The following is a 22,160-nucleotide window of genomic DNA, read 5'->3' on the forward strand; positions in this document are numbered from 1 at the left end:
GATCTTTACACTGGCTTCCAGTTACATTTAGGATCGATTTTAAAGTGCTATTACTTGTATATAAATCACTCAATGACCTAGGACCTCAATACATTGCAGATATGCTGATTAAATACAAACCCAACAGATCACTCAGATCATCAGGATCAAGTCAATTAGAAATACCAAGGGTTCACTCAAAGCAAGGAGAGTCTGCTTTTAGCTATTATGCCAGCCGTAGCTGGAACCAGCTTCCTGAACAGATCAGATGTGCTCCAACAGTAGCCACTTTCAAATCCAGACTCAAAACACATCTGTTCAGCTGTGCATTTACTGAATGAGCACTGTGCCACTGTACGTGCTTTGTCCGAACTGCTTGCATTTTAATTTATATGCTTAAATTTAACCCTGTTTTTATTTTTATTTTTAATTATACTCTTTATTTTTATCTTTCAATATTTTCTTTATTTTTTATTTCTTTTAATTCCTATTATAACTGTAATATTTTTATTTCATTTCTGTGTAAAGCACTTTGAATTGCCACTGTGTATGAAATGTGCTATACAAATAAACTTGCCTTGCCTTGCCTTGCCTTGTTTGGTGGCCCATAGAGCAAGATCTGTGGTGCAGAACCGCTCAGTCACTGCTTCAGGGGAAAGACCATTGCCCTCATCCAGGTCTTTAAGCAGGTTAGCCTGGTAGGCCTGCAACTGCCATCGTGTGTGAAGCCCCACTGGTCTGACCCGCAGCCCCACATTGCCATTCAGCTTCTTAATCTTGATGTTAATCTTAACTGCTTTGAAAGCAGAGTTGGAATCTTTTAACATCAACGTTTATCTGCACATATCCGTGCTCGCGCATCCCCTCCACATTTGTGTAACTCGTGTGGTGAAAGAGATGAACGTGTGCCGGATATGGTCTCTTACAGGACCTCTCCACCTTAGCGTGAAGGTCCCGCAGAAACAGAAGACAAGCCGGAACTGGGAGGTTATGTCCAGCTAAAAAATGCTCGTCTAATCTACCGCAAGCATCCTGTGGCTTCTCACTCATCCAAGGAAGGTCTCGATAATCTTGAGCATGGGCCATTAACACTAGCAGTTCAATGAATGCCGGGGGCAGGCAGACTGAGAGGGCTCCACACAATTCCTTCGCCCTCCACTGCCATATCCTACTCTTCCTGACCCAAAGCCAGAAGAGCGCTGTCTGCTGGGTCAGATTATTCAAACAAAAGAATATCCCCGTCCAGCAGATCATTTGAGTCGGTGACAGAGGAACGAGAAAGAGACATACCTCAGGCAACTATCCTAATTCCCACGAGAAGAGGGACAGGCGTGATCGGAGCTTTTTCATGGAAAAACTCTGTTTGCGCATTCTGCCTCCAAGATACGCGTAGGTCGTGTGTATCCTCCACCATCAGATATGGACACGAGGAGCACGCTTCCTGAAACTCTTGTTAGAGGACGCCATTGTAAATCGCCTTACACGCTTCAAAACAAATGGCCTCCTGTATCACGGGTGTTGCAGGCCAGTGTCATTGTCATGTTTGATACACATACTTTAGACATCTTCATGCTGAAGGCATTCATCAAACTGTGTTTGGACGTAGTTGCGAGTTCCCATTCCCAAGGGAATTTTATAACATTGTAAACGTGATAAGCAATTTATCTAGTTTTTAGTTGACTGGGACCTCATGTAGGCTATCTCTCTCTCTCTCTCTCTCTCTCTCTCTCTCTCTCTCTCTCTCTCTCTATCTCTCTCTCTCTCTCTCTCTCTCTCTTTCACACACACACACACACACACACACACTGGTTTCCATGTTTTAGGGGGACTTCCCGTTGATGTAATGGTTTTTATACTGTATAAACTGTTTATTCTATCCCCCTACACTAACCCTACCCATCACATAAAATGTTTTGCATTTTTAGATTTCATTTAGTGTGATTTATGAGCTGTTTTCCTCATGGGGACAGACAAAATATCCCCATATGGTAAATTGACTGGTATTACTATCCTTGTAGAGACATTTGGTCCCCATAACATACACACACATTCACCTAAACAATCATACCTGAACACACACAGAGGTAAAATACATGCAGATTAATAGAAATAAATAGATTTGTTTATTTTTTTGTCTTATACATAATCACACATGCTTGTCTAAAATTCACACACAATTACACATAATGGAAACTTGGATTGACAGACATAAAGATACACTTTTGCAGGAATTTATTGGACAGTACTGAAAATATAATATTTGTATTTTTGTAGGTGTGTGGCAGTTTTTAGAAAGTAATGCAAAAGTAATAAGTAATATAAAATGAAAAAAGAGACTAAAATGAACCCACATAAAATGAAGTTTTATTTACGCAGTATATTGTAAATGAATGACTCACATTTATTGAACTTGAACATAAAGTTGTAAATAATTTAACAATTAACTTTGCCAGTGACTACTAATAAATATAATTAAAAAATATTAAGAACAACTTTAACTAGAATACATAAAACGTCTAATTGAACAATGAAAACTGAAAACTTTTTATATTTATGCATTTAGCAGATTTTTTTATCCAAAGTGACTCGTACTGTAAATGAGGAATATAAGGATGCATCTTAAGGAGGCAACAACATGAGAAGTGCTAATAATATGAATTTTCAAACATTGTATACAAAAGTGCAGGCTAGAGCAAGGAGGCAATTAAAAATAGTGAAAGCAAAGTAGAAGAGAAATCATTTTTAAAGAGCAGCAGGATTCAGTGAAGTGCTCAAACTACACTTTTACAATTATTTTGTCATATTCAGGAGTTTTGTTCCAACACCTATAGGTCTTAATGTATTGATCAGTTCACCAATACATAGTCTTTTCAAAGAGAACACTTTTTTTCAGTGATGTGTAGATGATTTCAGCTTCACTGAAGTGATAAAACTGATCTGTACAATTAAATGTATTTATCCAAACTCTTTAAGGCATCCTGTTTTGAGTATATTCTCCATTCACTTGGGATCTCGCCACTCCCCCCAAATGATTTACTGTAGTATTTTTCCAGATCTTTCTGGAATCGGCACACAACCCACTTCCAGTAGGGCAGTTCAGAGAGATCTGAGGTGATGCTCCAGTCTGCATAAACTCCTCCTGCTCTTCTGTAATCTTTCCAGGGGACTTTATCTTCTGATCCAATAGGATAAAAATATAGATTGCTGTTTCCTACTGCTGATGTGCAGATATGAGTAGACAAGTTAACTGTATTGTCGTAATGAATTCCACTCAGTCCAATACTACGATGGAAAGGAACATTGTGATCTCCATGGTGGTTTTCTATGGTGTTGGTGCAGACAGTTTTACAGAACGGACACTGAACCCAACAGCACTGACAGAAATGATCAATTAGAATCTCATCTGGCCTGGATGTATAGTCCAGCTTTACTAGAAAAGTCTCTGTATTGAATCTACCATAGATTTCAGACATTGTAGCAGGAAGTTCTTCTCTTATCACATCTTCTAGGAGGTTGCAATTATCCGCACCACTATGTTTCACTCCACTGAGGTCTTTTTCAGAGAAGATCAGTACATCTGAGAGCTGCTGTGTGAAACTCTTCAACCATAAACCAACATCTCCTCTGTTCATTTGAACATGTTCAGTAGATTCATGAGCTGCTTTTATGATCTTCTGCTGCAGGAGTTGCATGTTCACCTTCGCCTTGTGTAAAACACCGGCACTGAACTTATCAGTGATGTACCGACTGACTTCATTTCTGATGAAACTCTTGAAGTGATCTCTGGGATTATAAATGTAGTTCATGTATTTGTGACAATCCTCCTCTTCTGCCAGTGTCTTCAGGATGTGTTTCTCCAATTTTGATCTGTTTCCATTCAGTGATTGACAGTTTTTCATTATTTCATCCGTCAGATCTCTGGCAGTCTTCTTGTAGACGCTCTGCTCAATGGGCTCTTTCAGTTTCTGACAGATGATCTCACCAAAAATGGCAGCTGATGTTGCTCCATGACAGTATTTCTGGAAAATACTATAGTACTCTGCTCTCTTTTTCTCAACATATATTTCTGGATCATTGGCATCTCTGAACATTTTGTGTTGGTCAGAGATCATCAGCCCTGCTCTGCTACAGATGGAAAGTACTAAATACATGAAGAATTCATTCTTGAACTCATATTCCACAGACCCATCCTGATGCTCTGTTACTCTCCTCTTGATGTAATCTATGAGTTGTTGAACACGGCTGATGTTGTAGCCCATCTTTGAAATGTTAAATGACTGAATCATTTTGTCTGTCTGCTGTTCAACATCTGTGATGAAGGCTCTTATTTTGTCTTCTGGAGACAATGTTTGAGTGTATCCAGATGAGTTGACTGCAGACTCTTTGAACTCCTTTTTGAAAAGAACATATTGAGTATAACTTGGCACAGAGAAAATATCCTTGCTCTCCATCCAGTGGCCTACAGGAGCACTTTCATAGATGTCACTGAGGAAGTGTTTCACATCTCTCATTATGTCAATGTCTTTTATTGGATGAGTGTCTCTGATGATCTTCTTCACACTGTGTTTCCAGAACAAATCAAACTCTTTCTTCAGTGTTTCTTCATCATTTGTGTTGTCTTTGAGTTTTAAGGCAAGTTCTTTGCTCTTTTCAAAGAGAGTGTTTTCATGATGTGTCTTCTGAGCATCAATCATTTTCTTCAGGTCTCGCTGCTGAAGAATCTCATTTAGTTTCCTCTTTGTTTCTCTCACAATGTTTTCCTGAATCTCTTTGATTTTGATTTCAAATGATGTTTTCCACTGAATCAGTATATCTGCATCTGTGTCTTTCTCAAAGAATTGAGACATTGATTTCTCCACCTCTTCACTTGTATCCTTCAGTTCTCTTTGAAGATCAGTTTCCTCGACCTCATGAATTGCTTCATTTTCTATTTTGTTGTGTAGTTTGTTCTCAATTTCCATCATGGCACTGCAAAGCCTCCAGGACCACTTGCTGTATTTTGTCTCCAGTTTCCTATAAGCTGAAATCTCCAGAGAATTTCTGAAGCTGAAGACGAATCGTTCATTCAGTAAAGCCTCCCAGAGATCTTTAACACGATCTTTTAAGTCTATCAGCATCATTCCATGTGACTTTGTTGCATGAGACATAATAGTTTTCTTTAGTTCTTGAATATTCTCACAGTAGTTTGGGTTTGGTGGTGCCATCGGCGGGTTTCCCTCCCAGAGATGAGCAAAATACTTCACATCATTCTGAACATCAAATCTAATGACATCACTGAAACATCCTGCATCATAGACTTCATCTTTAGCTGCAAGGTTTGTCATCTTATCCAGTGTCTGCAGCAGTCGTCTCCTTCCCTCCTCATTTTTCTCTCCAGCTGTGACGTCCGAGACGTTCTGATGCACAAACACACAGCTGGGATTCAGCTTGACCTTCTTCATCCTCAGGAAGGCCTGAACAACAATCTGAAGAATGTCCTGCATCTCAGACGGGTTTTCTCCAAAGATGTTAATCAAGGTCAGATTTCCAAGACCAACAACAAATGTGGCCAATTCATTATCATGATGTCTGGTTGAACTTCCAGTCAATTCTAGAGCACGAAGACCCTCAGTATCAACAACCAGAATATAGTCAAAGTTCATCTGTGTTTTCATCTCGTCTGACACTTTGACCAGCTGCATGAAAGCTCCTCTGGTGCACCTGCCAGCACTGACGGCAAACTGGAGTCCAAACATGGCATTGAGCATGGTGGATTTCCCAGAGCTCTGAATCCCTAAAACTGACAGCACAAAGACTCTCTGGTCTCCCAGTTTCTGGATGAGTTGATCTAGAACAGCAGAGATCCAGATCACAGGAACATGAGCAGCATCTCCATCCATCAGCTCCAGTGGAAATCCAGAGATCATCATCTTTGCTGCAAGACTCGGGAGAGATGACAAGTGAAACTGCAGGTCTTTCTTGTTCTTCTTCACAGATGAACATGATTCATAGATCTGACCGATCTCCCTCATGATGTGCTCCAGACCAAAGGATGCAGCTTCAAGTTCTTTAGATATTCTCTCAAGTTCAGCTTTGAGGTGTTCAGATTCATCGTATTTGTGCGGAATGGAAATATTTTTTGAGGTTAGGAAGATTTCAAGCCATTTCAGAAAATACATCTTGTTCTCAGCATGACATTGGGTTTGTTTAAAAAACAACTGTATAAAAGCAGTGATGTCAGATTCATGCTGCTGTTGACGGATATTCTTCATTTCTGTTTTCTTTCTACTGATGTCCATTTCTATCTCATATGCTCGAGGTCGATGTAGTTCTTTGTTCTTCTGACTCCACTGATGCCACAGTTTCCCCTGACAGGGTAGAAATGATTCTTTGATTTCTTTCAGATGTTTCTTCTCCAGTAAACTCATCATCTGCTGTGCTGCTTCTCTTCCTCTCCTGCAGTCTTCATCATCTTCCTCATCTACTCTGATGACTGAGTTTTTGGACACATCTTCAAGCCTGAAAGTGGAAGATGATTCTGAGATACAGTCATTTAGAACTCTTCTGATCTCTTCAGATACTTCTGACTGATTTCTGTCTTTCAAACCAATCTTGTATTTTCCTTTCATCGGCATAGTTACAGCAGATTCATCCTCAGTAAAAAGACAAATGAGTGGCTTTTTGTTCCTGTACAGGTTTTGGATTATTGCTGCACTTTTGTCATTGTTCTGGAGTCGTGGTAGAAGAACAACATTGACTGAGGCCATTTCTGTGAGGATCTGGAGCTGTTTCTCATGGTCTCCTGCATCACCATGTAGATTACAGAACGCAACACACTCATTGAATTTATCCGTGTTTTTCCCAGAGGGGCAGAACCAGGCGATCTCCACCACTCCATCCATCAGGACTCTGGTTTTGCTGCTGCCTGGGCAGTTCCTGTGGAAGAATGTGTTGTGTTTCTCGTTGATCAGACTGTTCATCAGCTGAGACTTGGATGAAGACACAGAGCCAAACCTGAAGAAAAACACCATTGGAGTTTCTGCCTTGTAGACTGGATGGGTTTGACTGATGATTTCATTGTTGGTGTTTCTTATCTTCCAGCTCTTGTTGATTTGTCTGAATGTCCAGAGAGGAAACTCAATCTGTTGTGTGTCTGGATCAGGAACAAGCAGGGGCAGAGCATACTGACACTGGGACAGTTTAGTGACCATCAGCTGCTTCAGGAAACCATCAGCACAATGAAACATGGCCATCTGAACATCCATCGGGTGAATGCGATCAGATTGACTGCTTCCTTTGTTAGAAAAAGACATTGCTTTAAAAATGTCACCCATATCTTCATGTGAGTCATTGTCTCTTTGTTTTGTGTGATGCTGTTCGTTGTTTTCCTCAACTTGAATGTATCTTGCTCTGTAGTTCATCATCAGTAGTTTTTGCATGAAAGTCTGAATCAGCTCCTCTTCAGCACAAGATTCACTGGATTTTAATGAATGTGCCGTTAATTGAAGAAAATCTGCAGCTCTCAGTTTATGATGCTTGTTTAGATTCAGTCTGTTAAAGAGATGCTTTGTTTTTCCATTGATTTCTTTTCCGTCTTCTTGTTCCAATCCTGTTTCTTCTTCTACTAAAGGCATTACCTATGAAAGAAACAGCCATTTATTTGGTAATTTGTAATGAAATACATTGTACACTGATGCAGGAATGTAACTAATATTCTTGATAATCAATAAATCAGTTTTAATAAGATAAGCCACATTTTATATTCTGTATATAATGACATTGTGCTATGTTATTCCACATCTTGTCAAATTGAAGGCTATCGAAATAAATATATCCAATGGCTCCACTACAGTTCCCAAAGTAAAATTAACCCATCACCATGTCTCTTCAACATGCAGAATGTTTTTATTTCTCCATCAAATGGTATGAAATGAATATTGAATATTAATAAGTATTGAAATGTAAAAATATAAAATGCAAACAGTATTATAAGATCTTTGGCCATATTACCATGCCCTACTCCAAACTTAGCTGCTCTGAGTGCTCAAGTAACTTCATTTTATACAATGCATGACACAATGTCCGGTTTAATTTTGTCAATTTATGATAAAAGTGTTTAAATTAGAGCTAAATCTAAATACATTTAACACCAACCGTATTATAAATATCTGATGTATGAAAACAATTAAAACTTGGATATTTGTGGGCCTAATTGGGCTGTAGTTATTCTACAGTTTTGCATCCCAAATGTTTGCTCTAAAATAGAAGATAAAATGTGACAAATAATTTTTTTTTTTATCTCAACATTCCTTCAGCTTGTATCATACATGCATTAAAATGTTGAAAATATTTCATTTAGACTTTGTGCACATATTCTATTGTTATATTTCTGCCAGAACATACCTCGTGTGTATCTTTCCGCATGCTTGTGGTGATTCGATGCTTGTTCTCTTTCATGATTTTGACTGTATCTATTTAAACAAACGGAAGTGGAAAACTTTAATAATTCCTTACTTTGGTACTACCATATTATATTCGATTGGTAACAGTGTTTTTGAGTGTATACCGATCAGGCAAAACATTATGATATCTTCCTAATATTGTGTTGGTCCTCCTTTTGCTGTCAAAGCAGCCCTGACCCGTCGAGGCATGGACTCCACTAGACCCCTGAAGGTATGCTGTAGTATCTGACACCAAAATGTTAGCAGCAGATCATTTAAGTCCTGTTGTCTCCGGACTTGTTTCATCAGCATATCCCACAGATGCTCGATTGGATTGAGATCTGGGAAATTTGGAGGCCAAGTCAACACCTCAAACTCATGGTTGTGCTCCTCAAACCATTGCTGAACCATTTGTGCTTTTTGGCGGCACATTATCTGCTGAAAGAGGCACAGCCACCAGGGAATACCGTTTCCATGAAAGGGTGTACATGGTCTGCAACAATGCTTAGGTAGGTGGTACGTTTCAAAGTAACATCCACATAAATGGCAGGAACCAAGGTTTCCCAGCAGAATATTGTCCAAAGCATCACACAGCCTCTGTCGGCTTGCCTTCTTCCCATAGTGCATCCTGGTGCCATGTGTTCCTCAGGTAAGTGACGCACCCGGCCATCCACGTGATGTAACGTGATGCTCACATGCCACTGTTGGTGCTTTCGGCGGTGGACGGGGGTCAGCATGGGCACCCTGACTGGTCTGCGGCTATGCCGCCCCATACGCAACAAACTGAGATGCACTGTGTATTCTGACACCTTTCTATCAGAACCAGCCTTAACTTTTTGAGCAGTTTAAGCTACAGTAGCTCGTCTGTTTAATCGGACCCCACGGGCCAGCCTTTGCTCCCCAAGTGCATCAATGAGCCTTGGCCACCCATGACCCTGTCGGCGGTTCACCACTGTTCCTTCCTTGTCGCACTTTTGATCAATACTGACCACTGCAGACCGGGAACACCCCACAAGAGCTGCAGTTTTGGAGATGCTCTGACCCAGTTGTTTAGCCATCACAATTTGGCCCTTGTCAAACTCGCTCAAATCCTTACGCTTGCCCATTTTTCCTGCTTCTAACACATCAACTTTGAGGATAAAAATTTTCACTTGCTGCCTAATATATCCCACCCACTAACAGGTGATGAAGAGATCATCAGTGTTATTCACTTCACCTCATAATGTTATGCCTGATCGGTGTGTGTGTATGTATGTATGTATGTATATATATACAGGTGCTGGTCATATAATTAGAATATCACCAAAAAGTTGATTTATTTCACTAATTCCATTCAAAAAGTCAAACTTGTATATTATATTCATTCATTACACACAGACTGATATATTTCAAATATTTATTTATTTTAATTTTGATGATTATAACTGACAACTAAGGAAAATCCCAAATTCAGTATCTCAGATTAGAATATTACTTAAGACCAATACAATTAAAGGATTTTTAGAAATTTTGGCCTACTGAAAAGTATGAACATGAAAAGTATGAGCATGTACAGCACTCAATACTTTGTTGGGGCTTCTTTTGCCTGAATTACTGCAGCAATGCGGTGTGGTATGGAGTCGATCAGTCTGTGGCACTGCTCAGGTGTTATGAGAGCCCAGGTTGCTCTGATAGTGGCCTTCAGCTCTTCTGCATTGTTGGGTCTGGCATATCGCATCTTCCTCTTCACAATACCCCATAGATTTTCTATGCGGTTAAGGTTAAGTTTGCTGGCCAATTAAGAACAGGGATACCATGGTCTTCAAACCAGGGACTGGTTGCTTAGTCACTGTGTGCTGGTGCCAAGTCCTGTTGGAAAATTAAATCTGCATCTCCATAAAGTTGGTCAGCAGTAGGAAGCATGAAGTCCTCTAGAACTTCCTGGTATACGGCTGCGTTGACCTTGGACCTCAGAAAACACAGTGGACCAACACCAGCAGATGACATGGCACCCCAAACCATCACTGATTGTGGAAACTTTACACTGGACTTCAAGCAATGTGGATTGTGTGCCTCTCCTGTCTTCCTCCAGACTCTGGGACCCTGATTTCCAAAGGAAATGCAAAATGTACTTTCATAAGAGAACATAACTTTGGACCACTCGGCAGCAGTCCAGTCCTTTTTGTCTTTAGCCCAGGCGAGACTCTTCTGACGCTGTCTGTTGTTCAAGAGTGGCTTGACACAAGGAATGCGACAGCTGAAACCCATGTCTTGCATACGTCTGTGCGTAGTGGTTCTTGAAGCACTGACTCCAGCTGCAGTCCACTCTTTGTAAATCTCCCCCACATTTTTGAATGGGTTTTGTTTCACAATCCTCTCCAGGGTACGGTTATCCCTATTGCTTGTACACTTTTTTTCTACCACATCTTTTCCTTCCCTTCGCCTCTCTATTAATGTGCTTGGACACAGAGCTCTGTGAACAGCCAGCCTCTTTTGCAATGACCTTTTGTGTCTGGCCCTCCTTGTGCAAGGTGTCAATGGTCGTCTTTTAGACAACTGTCAAGTCAGCAGTCTTCCCCATGATTGTGTAGCCTACAGAACTAGACTGAGAGTCCATTTAAAGGCCTTTGCAGGTGTTTTGAGTTAATTAGCTGATTAGAGTGTGGCACCAGGTGTCTTCAATATTGAACCTTTTCACAATATTCTAATTTCTAAGATATTGAATTTGGGATTTTCCTTAGTTGTCAGTTATAATCATCAAAATTAAAAGAAATAAACATTTTAAATATGTCAGTCTGTGTGTAATGAATGAATATAATATACAAGTTTCATTTTTTGAATGGAATTAGTGAAATAAATCAACATTTTGATGATATTCTAATTATATGACCAGCACCTGTATATCTCAAACATCAAACAAACAAACAAAAACTGATTTCTTACCACTTTCTTTTTCACTCTTTTCGAAGTTTCGCCTTATTTCAGTGTAGCGCTGCTGTTTATTCTCATTGAACAGACGCTCAATCTTGTTCATCAGGTCACTCATTTCTGATTGGTTGTTCATCATCTTGTTGCAGATGTGAAATCTTCCTCCACATTTCTCCAGCAGCTGCTTCAGAACAGGGTCTTTTATATCTTTTAGAGTGTCAGACTCTTCTTTTCTCTCGTAGGTGAAGAGAATCATAACATACTGAAGAACTTTGTCACCAAACACTTTCTGAAGCCATTCAATACTCTTCTTATCAGCATCTGTTAACTGGCCCAGTCGCACAACAAAGATGAAGGCATGGATTTCATTTTCATTTACTAGTTGATCAATGATATGATTCACACAGTCCAGGTTAAGTTCAGTCTCATGTCTGACAGTCATGTTTATCACAGAGATGTTGTGTTCTGCTATTTCCCTCTGTAAAGGGAGGATCCTGGATGTATCTTTAGTTTTATAACAGTACTCTTCTTCTCCAAGTAGAATGTTGTCATGTCTAAACTGGATCGATGCAGAGTTTCCAAATAGTGCAACGGTCAAAGGTGACTTCCTGTGACCTGAAGTAAAAAAAAAACAACAAAAATTACTTTGATATCACAATTAAATGCACCACAGAAAAAATATCAAGGATGACCATCTGCAATTCAGATTCTGATCTGATTAATTTATTTTACTGTGTGTATCATCATCATAAAGCATATCCTACATTCATGCAGAAGTGTTTGATTGTTTTTAATATATTTTTGTAATTTACTTCTATTTATTATGAATCAGTTGGTCAAAATTATATAATATTTCCAAACTCACCTCTTTCTCGGTCCTGTGTCTCCATGGAATTCTCTGAACCTTCAAATTCATCACAAATCAGATAGTGTCCACTGTTCATCTGTGCAAATTTCTCCAATCTCTCTTTAAGATCAGCAGCAGGGCTGTTTTTTGTAAGTTTGTAATGTCTGTTAAAACATTTTTTAACTATGTCCTTTATAACACCATTGACTTCGGTCGACTCAACACTGTCTGACTCTTGTGTTGTGAGCACCATGGTGTATTCATAAACCTTGTTAGAGAAGTAGTTGAGCACCTTCTCCACATGCTCTTGATCTTTTGCTGAACACTGATCATGTTGAAGGACCAGAACGATCACGTGAGGTCCTGGATCAGACAGATACAGACACTTTCTCACTGTCTGTATGATCTGATGGTCTGAGAGATGTGGCTGGAGAAGGTGAGGAGCGTTGATGACTGTCTTGTGCATTTTTCTTTCTGTCTGCACTTGATCTGATGGTGCTTTACTGTCAAACTTTTCATTCCCTAATATGAGTTTTCCCACTCGACTGTTTTCTGCCAAGTTCTTCCCCAGCAGAACAATCCTCAGATCGCTCTCTGAAACACATACTGTGTTATGAAAAAGCAGCACAAGCAAATTAAATCTACAAACAGTTTAGAGTTTTATTTAAATACTTACTCATGGGACTCTGGGGTCTTGTGTGAAATGTCTGAACAACTGCTACAAAGCAAAAAACATTACAAGAAAGCTTTCAACAGACTGTAACTCGGTATACTGTGCTGTATATAATGTGCAGACTTGAGTAGTAATGCTAAATGCATTATGTAATCAAATTAGAATTATCAAGTACTTGTAATTAAAGTTCATTAATGCATTTATCCAATTATAGGTATAGACTATATTGATTACATTACCTATCAGCCCATAGCAGTAACTTATTTAATGACGCCCCTACATTTTAAAAGAACCTGAAATACCATCGTAATTCCGCTGGAAGTTGGTGTTCAAAATGTTTTTCCGCCTAAATTCAGATCCAGTAGGCCAATTGAGCATGTAAACCTCATTGGCAACAAGAGGCATGGTAGTGACTGGCATAATCGACTGTAGTCTTTAGCGTTTTTGTTAGTGTGTTATAAAGTGGTGCGGTACAGTTCGGAGTTAGGGTACCATTCACAACTTCTGACATTGGAAACGACAAAAATTGCGCACCTTAGTGAACTGTACTGAACCGTACAGCTCAGTGGAAGCGAGCCATAAGAAGGCCGACGGCCAGTTACATTCTGCAAAATTTCGGAAGTGAAATGCGAAATTACAAATGACGACAGCTTCGTTCAGACTGTCAATCCAAATTCATTTGTAGATCTTATTGAAATCCGATCAGATTTAGTTACTCTGAGTTACTCACTAATTCAGATTTAGTTAATCACATGAAATGCAATTTTTAAAAAATCCGTTTCGAGCTACATTTCATATGTGCATTTCTGGAAATGCGTTTCAGTTTGAGTGCTCTGAACGTATATCACTTTGACTTTCTCACGCCATGCAAAACGTTAGACGTTTTGGAAATTTGCTGAAAGTCGCTGCTGAAACAATGCTGTGTTGTTGCAAAGTGGTGGACTAGCAGAACATTACAATATAGGGGAGACAACTCATAAGACGCAGTAGTCCAAGCGCAGCGGATACATATTTCCATGTTGTAAAATGTAAAATGACAACATATTTTTTTTAAATCCCTCCATGTTGTTTTTTGTTGTTGTTGTTTTTGGCATATGCCTACGCAACGTCATTGCCATAGAAACCAATGCTATTCCAGAAAACGAAAGAGCTGCATGGACACACAAATCAGATCTGAAAAGTTGCGATACACAATGTGGATGTCAATAATTTTAGATCAGATTCCAATCGGATACACAAATAATCAGATTTGGACTGACTGTGAATGTTGCCATAATGATAACTAACATTGGACAAAAATAGCATGGCAAAAAACAAACGCAGCATGTATGCAGATTAATAGATTATTAGAAAATATTTGTATCATTATATATATATATATATATATATATTTTTATTTTTTATTTTTTATTTTTTTTTAAATCCATTCTAATTATGCCTAAAAGTAATGACTTATCTTAAATGTTTGTACTATTCTTATGGTGGAGCCATTGCTTACACGTTACATCTGTTCTTTACTAGAGAAACTGCACTAATTTCAGATACTTTTTTAATAAACTCTGCACAGGACTTGAAGGATCTGCTGCTAATGTATTGGTGCCATATTTGTTGTATATTAAATAAATTATGAACAGTCACAGGTCAACAAAATTATAAAACTATATCATACTTTTCTGTTGCAGTCGAATCATTTAATTAACTTACTGTAAGGGAGATTCAAATCTGGACTACCACCCACTGCAAAACAGAAAACACACACCATGATATGGAAAAGCATTACAAGCAATTTAAATCTATAAACTGTTCTGTTTCATTTAAATACTTTTCGGGCATATATCTATGCTCTTGGTCCACTTGTGGCGCCTTTCCCCAATCTCCCGAACACCGGCTGCAGAGACAAATGAATTACAACAAATTTAATTGATATTGGCCTTGTTTTTGTTACTGTTCAGTTTCTGCTTTACTGTTTGCCTTAGTCCACTAGTTAGTCTTCTTGGTTGTTAAAACTGTTAATTACATTGTTTGTATATAACTCTACACAATATTTTGACAAAAGTACACTGAAAATACAGGTATCTGTAATATTTATTTACAATTGCCAACAATGAAAGTATATGTATGAACGTCCAATACTATTGTGTGCATTATGTCAACAATCTGGCTTAAGTTCTGCAACAACAGGAAACTTAAATCAAGTCAAGGTCTCTTCTCATCAGAGTGAGAAACAATGTTTGACTCAGAAATCCGAATACTTTTGCACTAATACTTGTAGATACGCTGTTATCAGGTCTATTAAGGTCAAGTACAAAATACATTCACATAACAGATGCTGATTTCCAGAATGGCAGGGAAGACCTGTCCATTTAAAGGGTATATTGAACACGGCCTGACTACCTGATTTATCATCTGTTTGTGGTAATGATAGCTTGCTTTTAAATCAATATCAGTTTTTCAAATCTTTCTTAAAAACTTTATTGATTAGGATTTGTAATGTATCTAACATTGCCACTACTGTTACTACAAAAACAATAAACCACAAAGATCTAATTTCCAGCTTAATATTCTGCATCACATTTTTGATCCATTGATTGAATTGTGCATATTGTTATCAAAGAAGTAAAGGCTATACAATTTTTTATTTAGCAGGGAATTCATAATAAAATTTACCAGAAATAGCAATAATTCAGTCATAAGTTTAAGAAATAGAGGAATAAAAGAAAGGAATAATAAAAGGAATAAAAGTTTAAACGTTTAACCTTTAAAAAAAAAAAAAATCATTACAAATATGATGCCCCTGATCAGTTTGGTTATTAAATGCAGTTATTTCATGCAGACTTTGTGCACTAAATAATAAACAATAAATAAATACATTTTCAAATAAATATCCAAATAAATCTAATTATTAAACTAAATGAACCATATAAACTAAATTACTGATCTAATTACTGACCTAAAGCCCACATTGTCACTGTATGATAATTTAAATGAGCTAATGACATCACTGTTTTCTCTGGAACGGCTATACAGCTGAATAAAATTCTGTTGCATTATTTTAACACTGTGAAGCTGCTTTGAAACAATCTGCATTGTTAAAAGCGTTATATAAATAAAGTTGACTTGACTTGACTCACATCTGCCTTCCCTGTCGGCCATTCTGATGTCCACTGATGTCGTCAGTGTCTTTATTCAGGGCTGTGGTTCACACCGACATCTGAGCTTCCTTGGGGGCTGTTTTTTTTTTTATTGTCCTGTGGGCAGTTAAATTAATTCACATTCATTTCAGCTTTTAAAAATCAGTTGGTTCTAAAAAAAAAAACAAATATGAGAAGTGAGAATACGGGAAGCACAGAAATAGTTGTTTTGTAATACTTGTATATTAGTGTCACTTTGTCTAATTGGGTAGTGTTGTTTTAATGTTTTGTTTTATTCTCTGATGACAGGCTTCATTCTGCCTTAGGGTGAATTTTAGGCAGTTGGCTGAAAAATGCAGTTAGTTAAGAAGAAAAGTGGCATGTACAACTGTTTTAAAGGTGGGGCATGTGATTTGCGAAGCAACTGTAAGGTCATTTCACAATAAGTGTAACCAGTTTACAAACCAGTTTGACTTTATTTATTTCATAAATGTACAAAAGTTCTTGTTGAGAATTAACAGATGTTTAGATGTTGATGTTTTATTGAAAATTATAGTTTTGTTTGAAGTCACCGTTATGGTGATCGGTGTTTGCTTTAGTTGGGATCTTGACACTTTTTAACATTAGCTTTTCTCTGGCTGCTGTAACTGTGTGTTTATAAGACACATTGGTTATGGCAAGAAATAAACAAGCAAAAGTTGATCAGGTGTTTTTGGCTATGTTGTGATGACACCATAATCGTTCACTGATCTCATCCAGTGTCTAATCTTTGAGTATTTAAATTTTATATTTGTTGTTACATTTTAAGGTATTGCATCATTCAGACACCAAGAATCAGCATATGAATGACAATCAAAAGTTTCATGCCACAATGAATGCTGGGTGTACAAAACTCCCACTAGAGGAAAAATAATGTGTAAAAATGTAAGGATTCAAGGCCCAACTAAAGTAAACACTGATCGCCATCATGGTGACTTCAAACTTTTCAATAAATTATGTTTTTGCACAAGATGATATAGAAGAGATCTGTAAGTGTTTAATGTTCTGTTGGGATTTAAAAGGTTTCTGTTTTTTGAGGTTACCGTTGTGCTGAAGAGCCTGTACTTCAGGCCAGGAAAAGCCCAAGAAACATGACTGTTATGGTGCATGTTGCTTTATTTAAAATGAAGTAACTGTAGCTACTAATGCAGTGAAAATCTCTTTTTGAATTACCTTGATGTTTCTAATTTTTATTTTTTTACTTTAAGAATTTTTTTAAGTAGGCTCAAATGAAATAAATTCACAGTAATGATGGAAGTTAAACTAAAAAGGCTGTTTGCTAATTTAAGGCAGCCAGTTTCTGCAAATTAAATGAGTTAATTGAGTTAAAGAGTTATAATTTGGTTCTTCAAAATAAATTTGTGGATTTCTTTCAAATATCTGGAATTTTGTCTGAGATTACTGCACGTTATTGTGTTCATTGGAAAGGGCAGATATATCAATACTCAAAACCATGATGAGCAATGCTGTGATTGGCTGGCAGCAAGACAGCAACATATTGAAATCATATTAAAAAAGAACATCACATACCTGACGAAAAACTTGATGAATTTCTGGACCTTTATAAAGAAACAGCCAAGTGCCCAAAACGACATAAAAATTATAATAGATAAATGAAATGTGTACTGTTTGTTACATGATTCACAATTATCTCCATACATTTCTATTTGTACAGGCTTCACGTTTTTATTTCAATGTTGTAATTGGCAATTCATTTAATTGTACCTGTGAAGCAGATTTGGTACGTGGCAGCATTAAGTTTCTTAAGGGTCAAGAACATTTTTCTAATGTCACAGCAGACAGAAGTCATCTCCTGCGCTGGATAAAACCACTCCCTTAATAGCGGTCATCATTCAAATTAAAGGGTTAGTTCACCCAAAAATGAAAATTCTGTCATTAATTACTTACCCTCATGCCGTTCGACACCCATAAGACCTCCGTTCATCTTCAGAACACAAGTGACACATGGCTCTGAAAGGTCTCCATTGGCACAATGGCACGGTTCACTCTCAAGACCCTTAAAAGGTACTAAAGATGTCGTTACAAAGTCCATCTCACTACAGTGGTTCTACAATAACTTTATGAAGAGGCAAGAATATTTTTTGTGCGCAAAAAAACCCTAAATAACGACTTATATAGTGATGACGATTTCAAAACACGGAATCATGAAGCTTCGAAGCGTTATGAATCAGTGAGTCGAATCATGATTCAGATTTGGCGATCCAAACTGCTGAATCGACTCACTGATTCATAACGCTTCGAAGCTTCATGATTCCGTGTTTTGAAATCGTCATCACTATATAAGTCGTTATTTAGGGTTTTTTTGCGCACAAAAACTATTCTCGCCGATTCATAAAGTTATTGTAGAACCACTGTAGAGAGATGGACTTTGTAACGACATCTTTAGTACCTTTTAAGGGTCTTGAGAGTGAACCGTGCCATTGTGTCAATGGAGGCCTTTCAGAGCCATCAGATTTCAACTAAAATATCTTCATTTGTGTTCTGAAGATGAACGGAGGTCTGACGGGTGTCGAACGGCATGAGGGTAAGTAATTAATGACAGAATTTTCATTTTTGGGTGAACTAACCCTTTAAAGTACTCCATAGACTAACTGTACATCATGTGTGAAAGACTCCAATAAAATTATTAGGTAATTATTCCCTCAAGAATACATCTCTCAATGAGTAAAAATGGCTGATATACACAACATTATAATATTATTATTATTATTTTAAATTTTTATTGTCCCTGGTTCATTACCGTACTCTTAAAAGAAAGTAGCAGTATCTGGTACAGACTTTAAGAATCACCTCCGCTTAAAAAATGCAATCCAATCCTGTTTATATGAAATAAGCTGCTCCCGAGCAGGTTCGAGTTAACGGACCTGTTGCTATGATAGCAACTCCGGGATAAGCTTCAAAGAACCTAATAATCCTGGATCATGTCAAATCATCAACAGTGAATTTCAGATAACAGTAATCCATGTACGAAGAACAGGCTCCAGGTGTTTTAGTTTTGTTCATACAAACTTCAGTAATTATTTTATATTTTTATTAGTAAAAGCCAAATACAATATAATAATACTGCTGAGTAATAATACAATTTTTTTATTTAATATAATTTGCTTTTGTGTTGCAGTCTGCACACTGTTGAACACGTGACAGAAAACAAAATTTCTGCTCTCAGGTCTTCAGTGATTAAGTAAAAAAAGTAACAAAAAAAAAAGTATTTCACTATCACTGTTGAATTATTGATGTTATCTAAAGCACCAGATCAACATGATGAGAAGAGAGAGTGCGGTGTAAATTACTTTACCAGCATCAGTCTGCACATTTTTACAATGTAAGTTTATCTTTGGGTGTCTACACCCAAAAACAACACATTAATATCCCTTACATTTTTTATATTAAATATATTTGTAACCAGATGTTTACGGTTCACAACACTAAACAGAAAGACACCGATTTCTTTTATGAGTAAAAAACCAAGGTGGTACTGCCATTTAAAGACAGCGATTGCATTTATATTTCTTACACTCTGCTATATATGTCCATAAAACAATCAATAAAAAATGTTAAAAAAAGAAAGGTGATACCTGTGTTGAAGTGCAGTTTAATCTCTCTATTAGCAAGGGAGAAGTTTCTCTGTGTGTACACAGGATTATTTCCTGGCTCAAAATGATGTGGAGGTGGTAAAATCCTGATCATGCACACACATGCAAGTGTACCGCACCTTCAACTGTCAAGATTATGAGAGGGAGCACCCAGACTCAGAATGATATTTATTAACACCATAAAACAAAGCACAAGATTTGTGTGGCATGAACACAGTCCATACAAAAGGGCAGGGCACACAGCAGAACAGGCTGGTCAGGGATGAGCAAGGCAGCAGTTCAAGGAACCAGAGGCTTGGCAACCTCATATTAGTGTAATATTATTCTAGCTAAGTGTACATGGGAAACCATGGCATGATTACTGTATATAAAGTTACCATTAGATGAAGTTAAGTTGTTCAGCTTTTTTCTATGGTAATGGTCATGACCTCTGGTTAGATGTAGTCTTACCTTAAAGATGACCAATGTGAACTAAGTAAAATAAATAAAATAAGCAAATAGGTTCGTTTTGCAATATCAATACATTGAGATAATCACTCAAAAAAAAATGGTCAAGCAATCTTCATTGAACCACTTGGGATGCATATTATATTTTTAAAGATGTTGTCAGGAATTCGTTAGACTTGTTTATTTATTGTGTCTGTCTTTTATATTCACTGTAAAAATAAATCAGGTCTCCAATTGAACATTTTCATTCACAGAAATTAAATTTGGCCAACTATAAAATTTAGATTGATTAAATTTAAATTGGAGACCAGGTTTTTTTTTTTTTTTTTTTACAGCGTATTCATAAACATATGCACACAAGGAAAGCTGTAGAAATATACAACCCCATTGCCAGAAAAGCTGCAACATTTTCTAAAATGCAATAAAATCATGAATCTGTGATTAATTATTTCTCTTAAAGCAGCACTAGGTAACTTTTCAACCTTTATAATATATTTTCAAACCTCTTGTGATGATACATCGACTTACAATAGGTTGAATGACACATCTGCCATAGCCTGACGGGGTCTGTATCGTTTTTAATCGTACTTTTAAACTTCGGGTTTCGGGTAGAAACCCGAGAAAAAAAAAGAACTAAAAAATTCGACTGCTTTACGGCATATACGTCACTTCCACCACCACCCCCACTTCCTTAAATTCGGACGTGCGAGCCAAACTATCATTTGTTTGCCGAATGTTATAGTCATGGCCGAAGCAGCACAGAAAAATAAGAAAGCAAAGGTTTTGTCTGAGGAAAGCAAAAAGAGGAAACGAGAAAATGATGGGATTAAAGGCAGGACGAGGATCAACATTGGGCCAGAGTTTGCTCGCAGGCGTGAGCTGAAGGAGGAGGGGCTACATCCTTGCAAGTAAATACATAAGACGTACAAAATCATATTTTAGGATACCTAACATGTCTGTGATATTGGTTTATTTGTCTTGCCTCAAGCTATAATGCAAATCGATTTTTCAAATTTGCAGATTCATCTATGGTAGCTTGATATTATAATATTGACGATATATGGTTATTACCTACCACTCAAACATTGAATTGAAGTATCATATAGATTCCGTAACCAATAGACTAGGCTACTATAATGACGCTGGCTTGTAAACGTGAGCATTCCGGTCATTTGGCGTTTGAAAAAAATAAAACCCATGAAATTATATTCATATGACATGCTGAAACATATGCCACTGTACCTGGGATGAAGACATTTCACACGCGACGCAAGCAGAACACCTGCATGTGAACTCCCGCAGTGTTCAGGGCTATCATGGTTGTCATGTCAACAAATGCACGTGCGATGCATCCCCTGATGTAGGATGACAGAGTTTACGACAGTAGTAGAGGACATTACTGTTTCCCAACTGTAGGGGGACCCCGAGAGCAAAACCTACCTAGTGCTGCTTTAAACCTTTATTTCACTGACACAGGTACAAAGGAAAGATTTGCAATGTTTTCATTTAATAACTTTATTGTATTTTGTAAATATAATCAAGTTTTTTTTATATATATATATATTTCACTTATTAACAACAGAAGACACAGGCTGGGTATATGGCACTGTAAATAAATTTCACCTTTCACAAAAGTGCTGCTGCGGAGTGAGCCGGAGTGGAAAACAGAGATCAAGTTAGAAGCGACCAAACACCTCCACGTTTTCCCTATTTAAATACTATTATTTACTACTATATATTTAATTTTGGTACCTAAAGCCGCGTTTCCACCGAAATTACCAGGAACTATTTGTACCAGGAACTTTTTTCCCAGGAACTTTTTCTCCCCCAGACCTGCTACTATCTGCGTTTCCACCGCGGTCTAAAGTACCGGGAAGATTAGGCAAATTAGTCCGGTGACGTGGGAATGCGCGCGACTGCTTCTCCCAGTCACCGACGGACATGAATCACTTTTGCGCGATACTGTCTGCAACAATAACAAGTGGAGGAGATGCAAGCAGTGCTGCGTTTGCTGGTTATGTATGCACAACACTGCTTATTTAAACGTGCACTTTCACCTGGTTTGACCATTTTAATGCAAAATGGGATGATGGGCAATCCAGA

The 22,160-nt window shown here is 37.7% G+C and overlaps 1 protein-coding gene across 3 annotated transcripts; it reads right to left on the reverse strand.

Moving 5' to 3' along the window:
- Nucleotides 1-2,087: 2,087 nt before the first annotated feature.
- LOC307124534 (interferon-induced very large GTPase 1-like) lies at nucleotides 2,088-19,716 on the reverse strand. 3 transcript variants are annotated; one of them, XM_079813833.1, is made up of 10 exons: nucleotides 19,593-19,716; nucleotides 17,527-17,555; nucleotides 15,958-16,074; nucleotides 14,649-14,714; nucleotides 14,531-14,563; nucleotides 12,830-12,871; nucleotides 12,172-12,747; nucleotides 11,322-11,921; nucleotides 8,362-8,429; nucleotides 2,088-7,595 (listed from the first exon to the last, which is right to left on the reverse strand). In XM_079813833.1, exons 3-10 carry the CDS (start codon nucleotides 15,977-15,979, stop codon nucleotides 2,925-2,927), a joined length of 6,078 nt encoding a protein of 2,025 aa, XP_079669959.1. In that variant the 5' UTR covers nucleotides 15,980-16,074; nucleotides 17,527-17,555; nucleotides 19,593-19,716; the 3' UTR covers nucleotides 2,088-2,924. The 3 variants fall into 3 exon arrangements, with proteins under 3 accessions (XP_079669959.1, XP_079669958.1, XP_079669960.1); XM_079813832.1 differs by lacking the exon at nucleotides 17,527-17,555 and having other exon boundaries at nucleotides 19,593-19,676; XM_079813834.1 differs by lacking the exon at nucleotides 17,527-17,555 and having other exon boundaries at nucleotides 15,958-16,129; nucleotides 19,593-19,676.
- Between the last annotated feature and the right edge of the window lie 2,444 nt (nucleotides 19,717-22,160).

This window comes from Gobio gobio (assembly GCF_949357685.1).
Source record: "Gobio gobio genome assembly, chromosome: 1".
NCBI lineage: Eukaryota > Metazoa > Chordata > Actinopteri > Cypriniformes > Gobionidae > Gobio > Gobio gobio.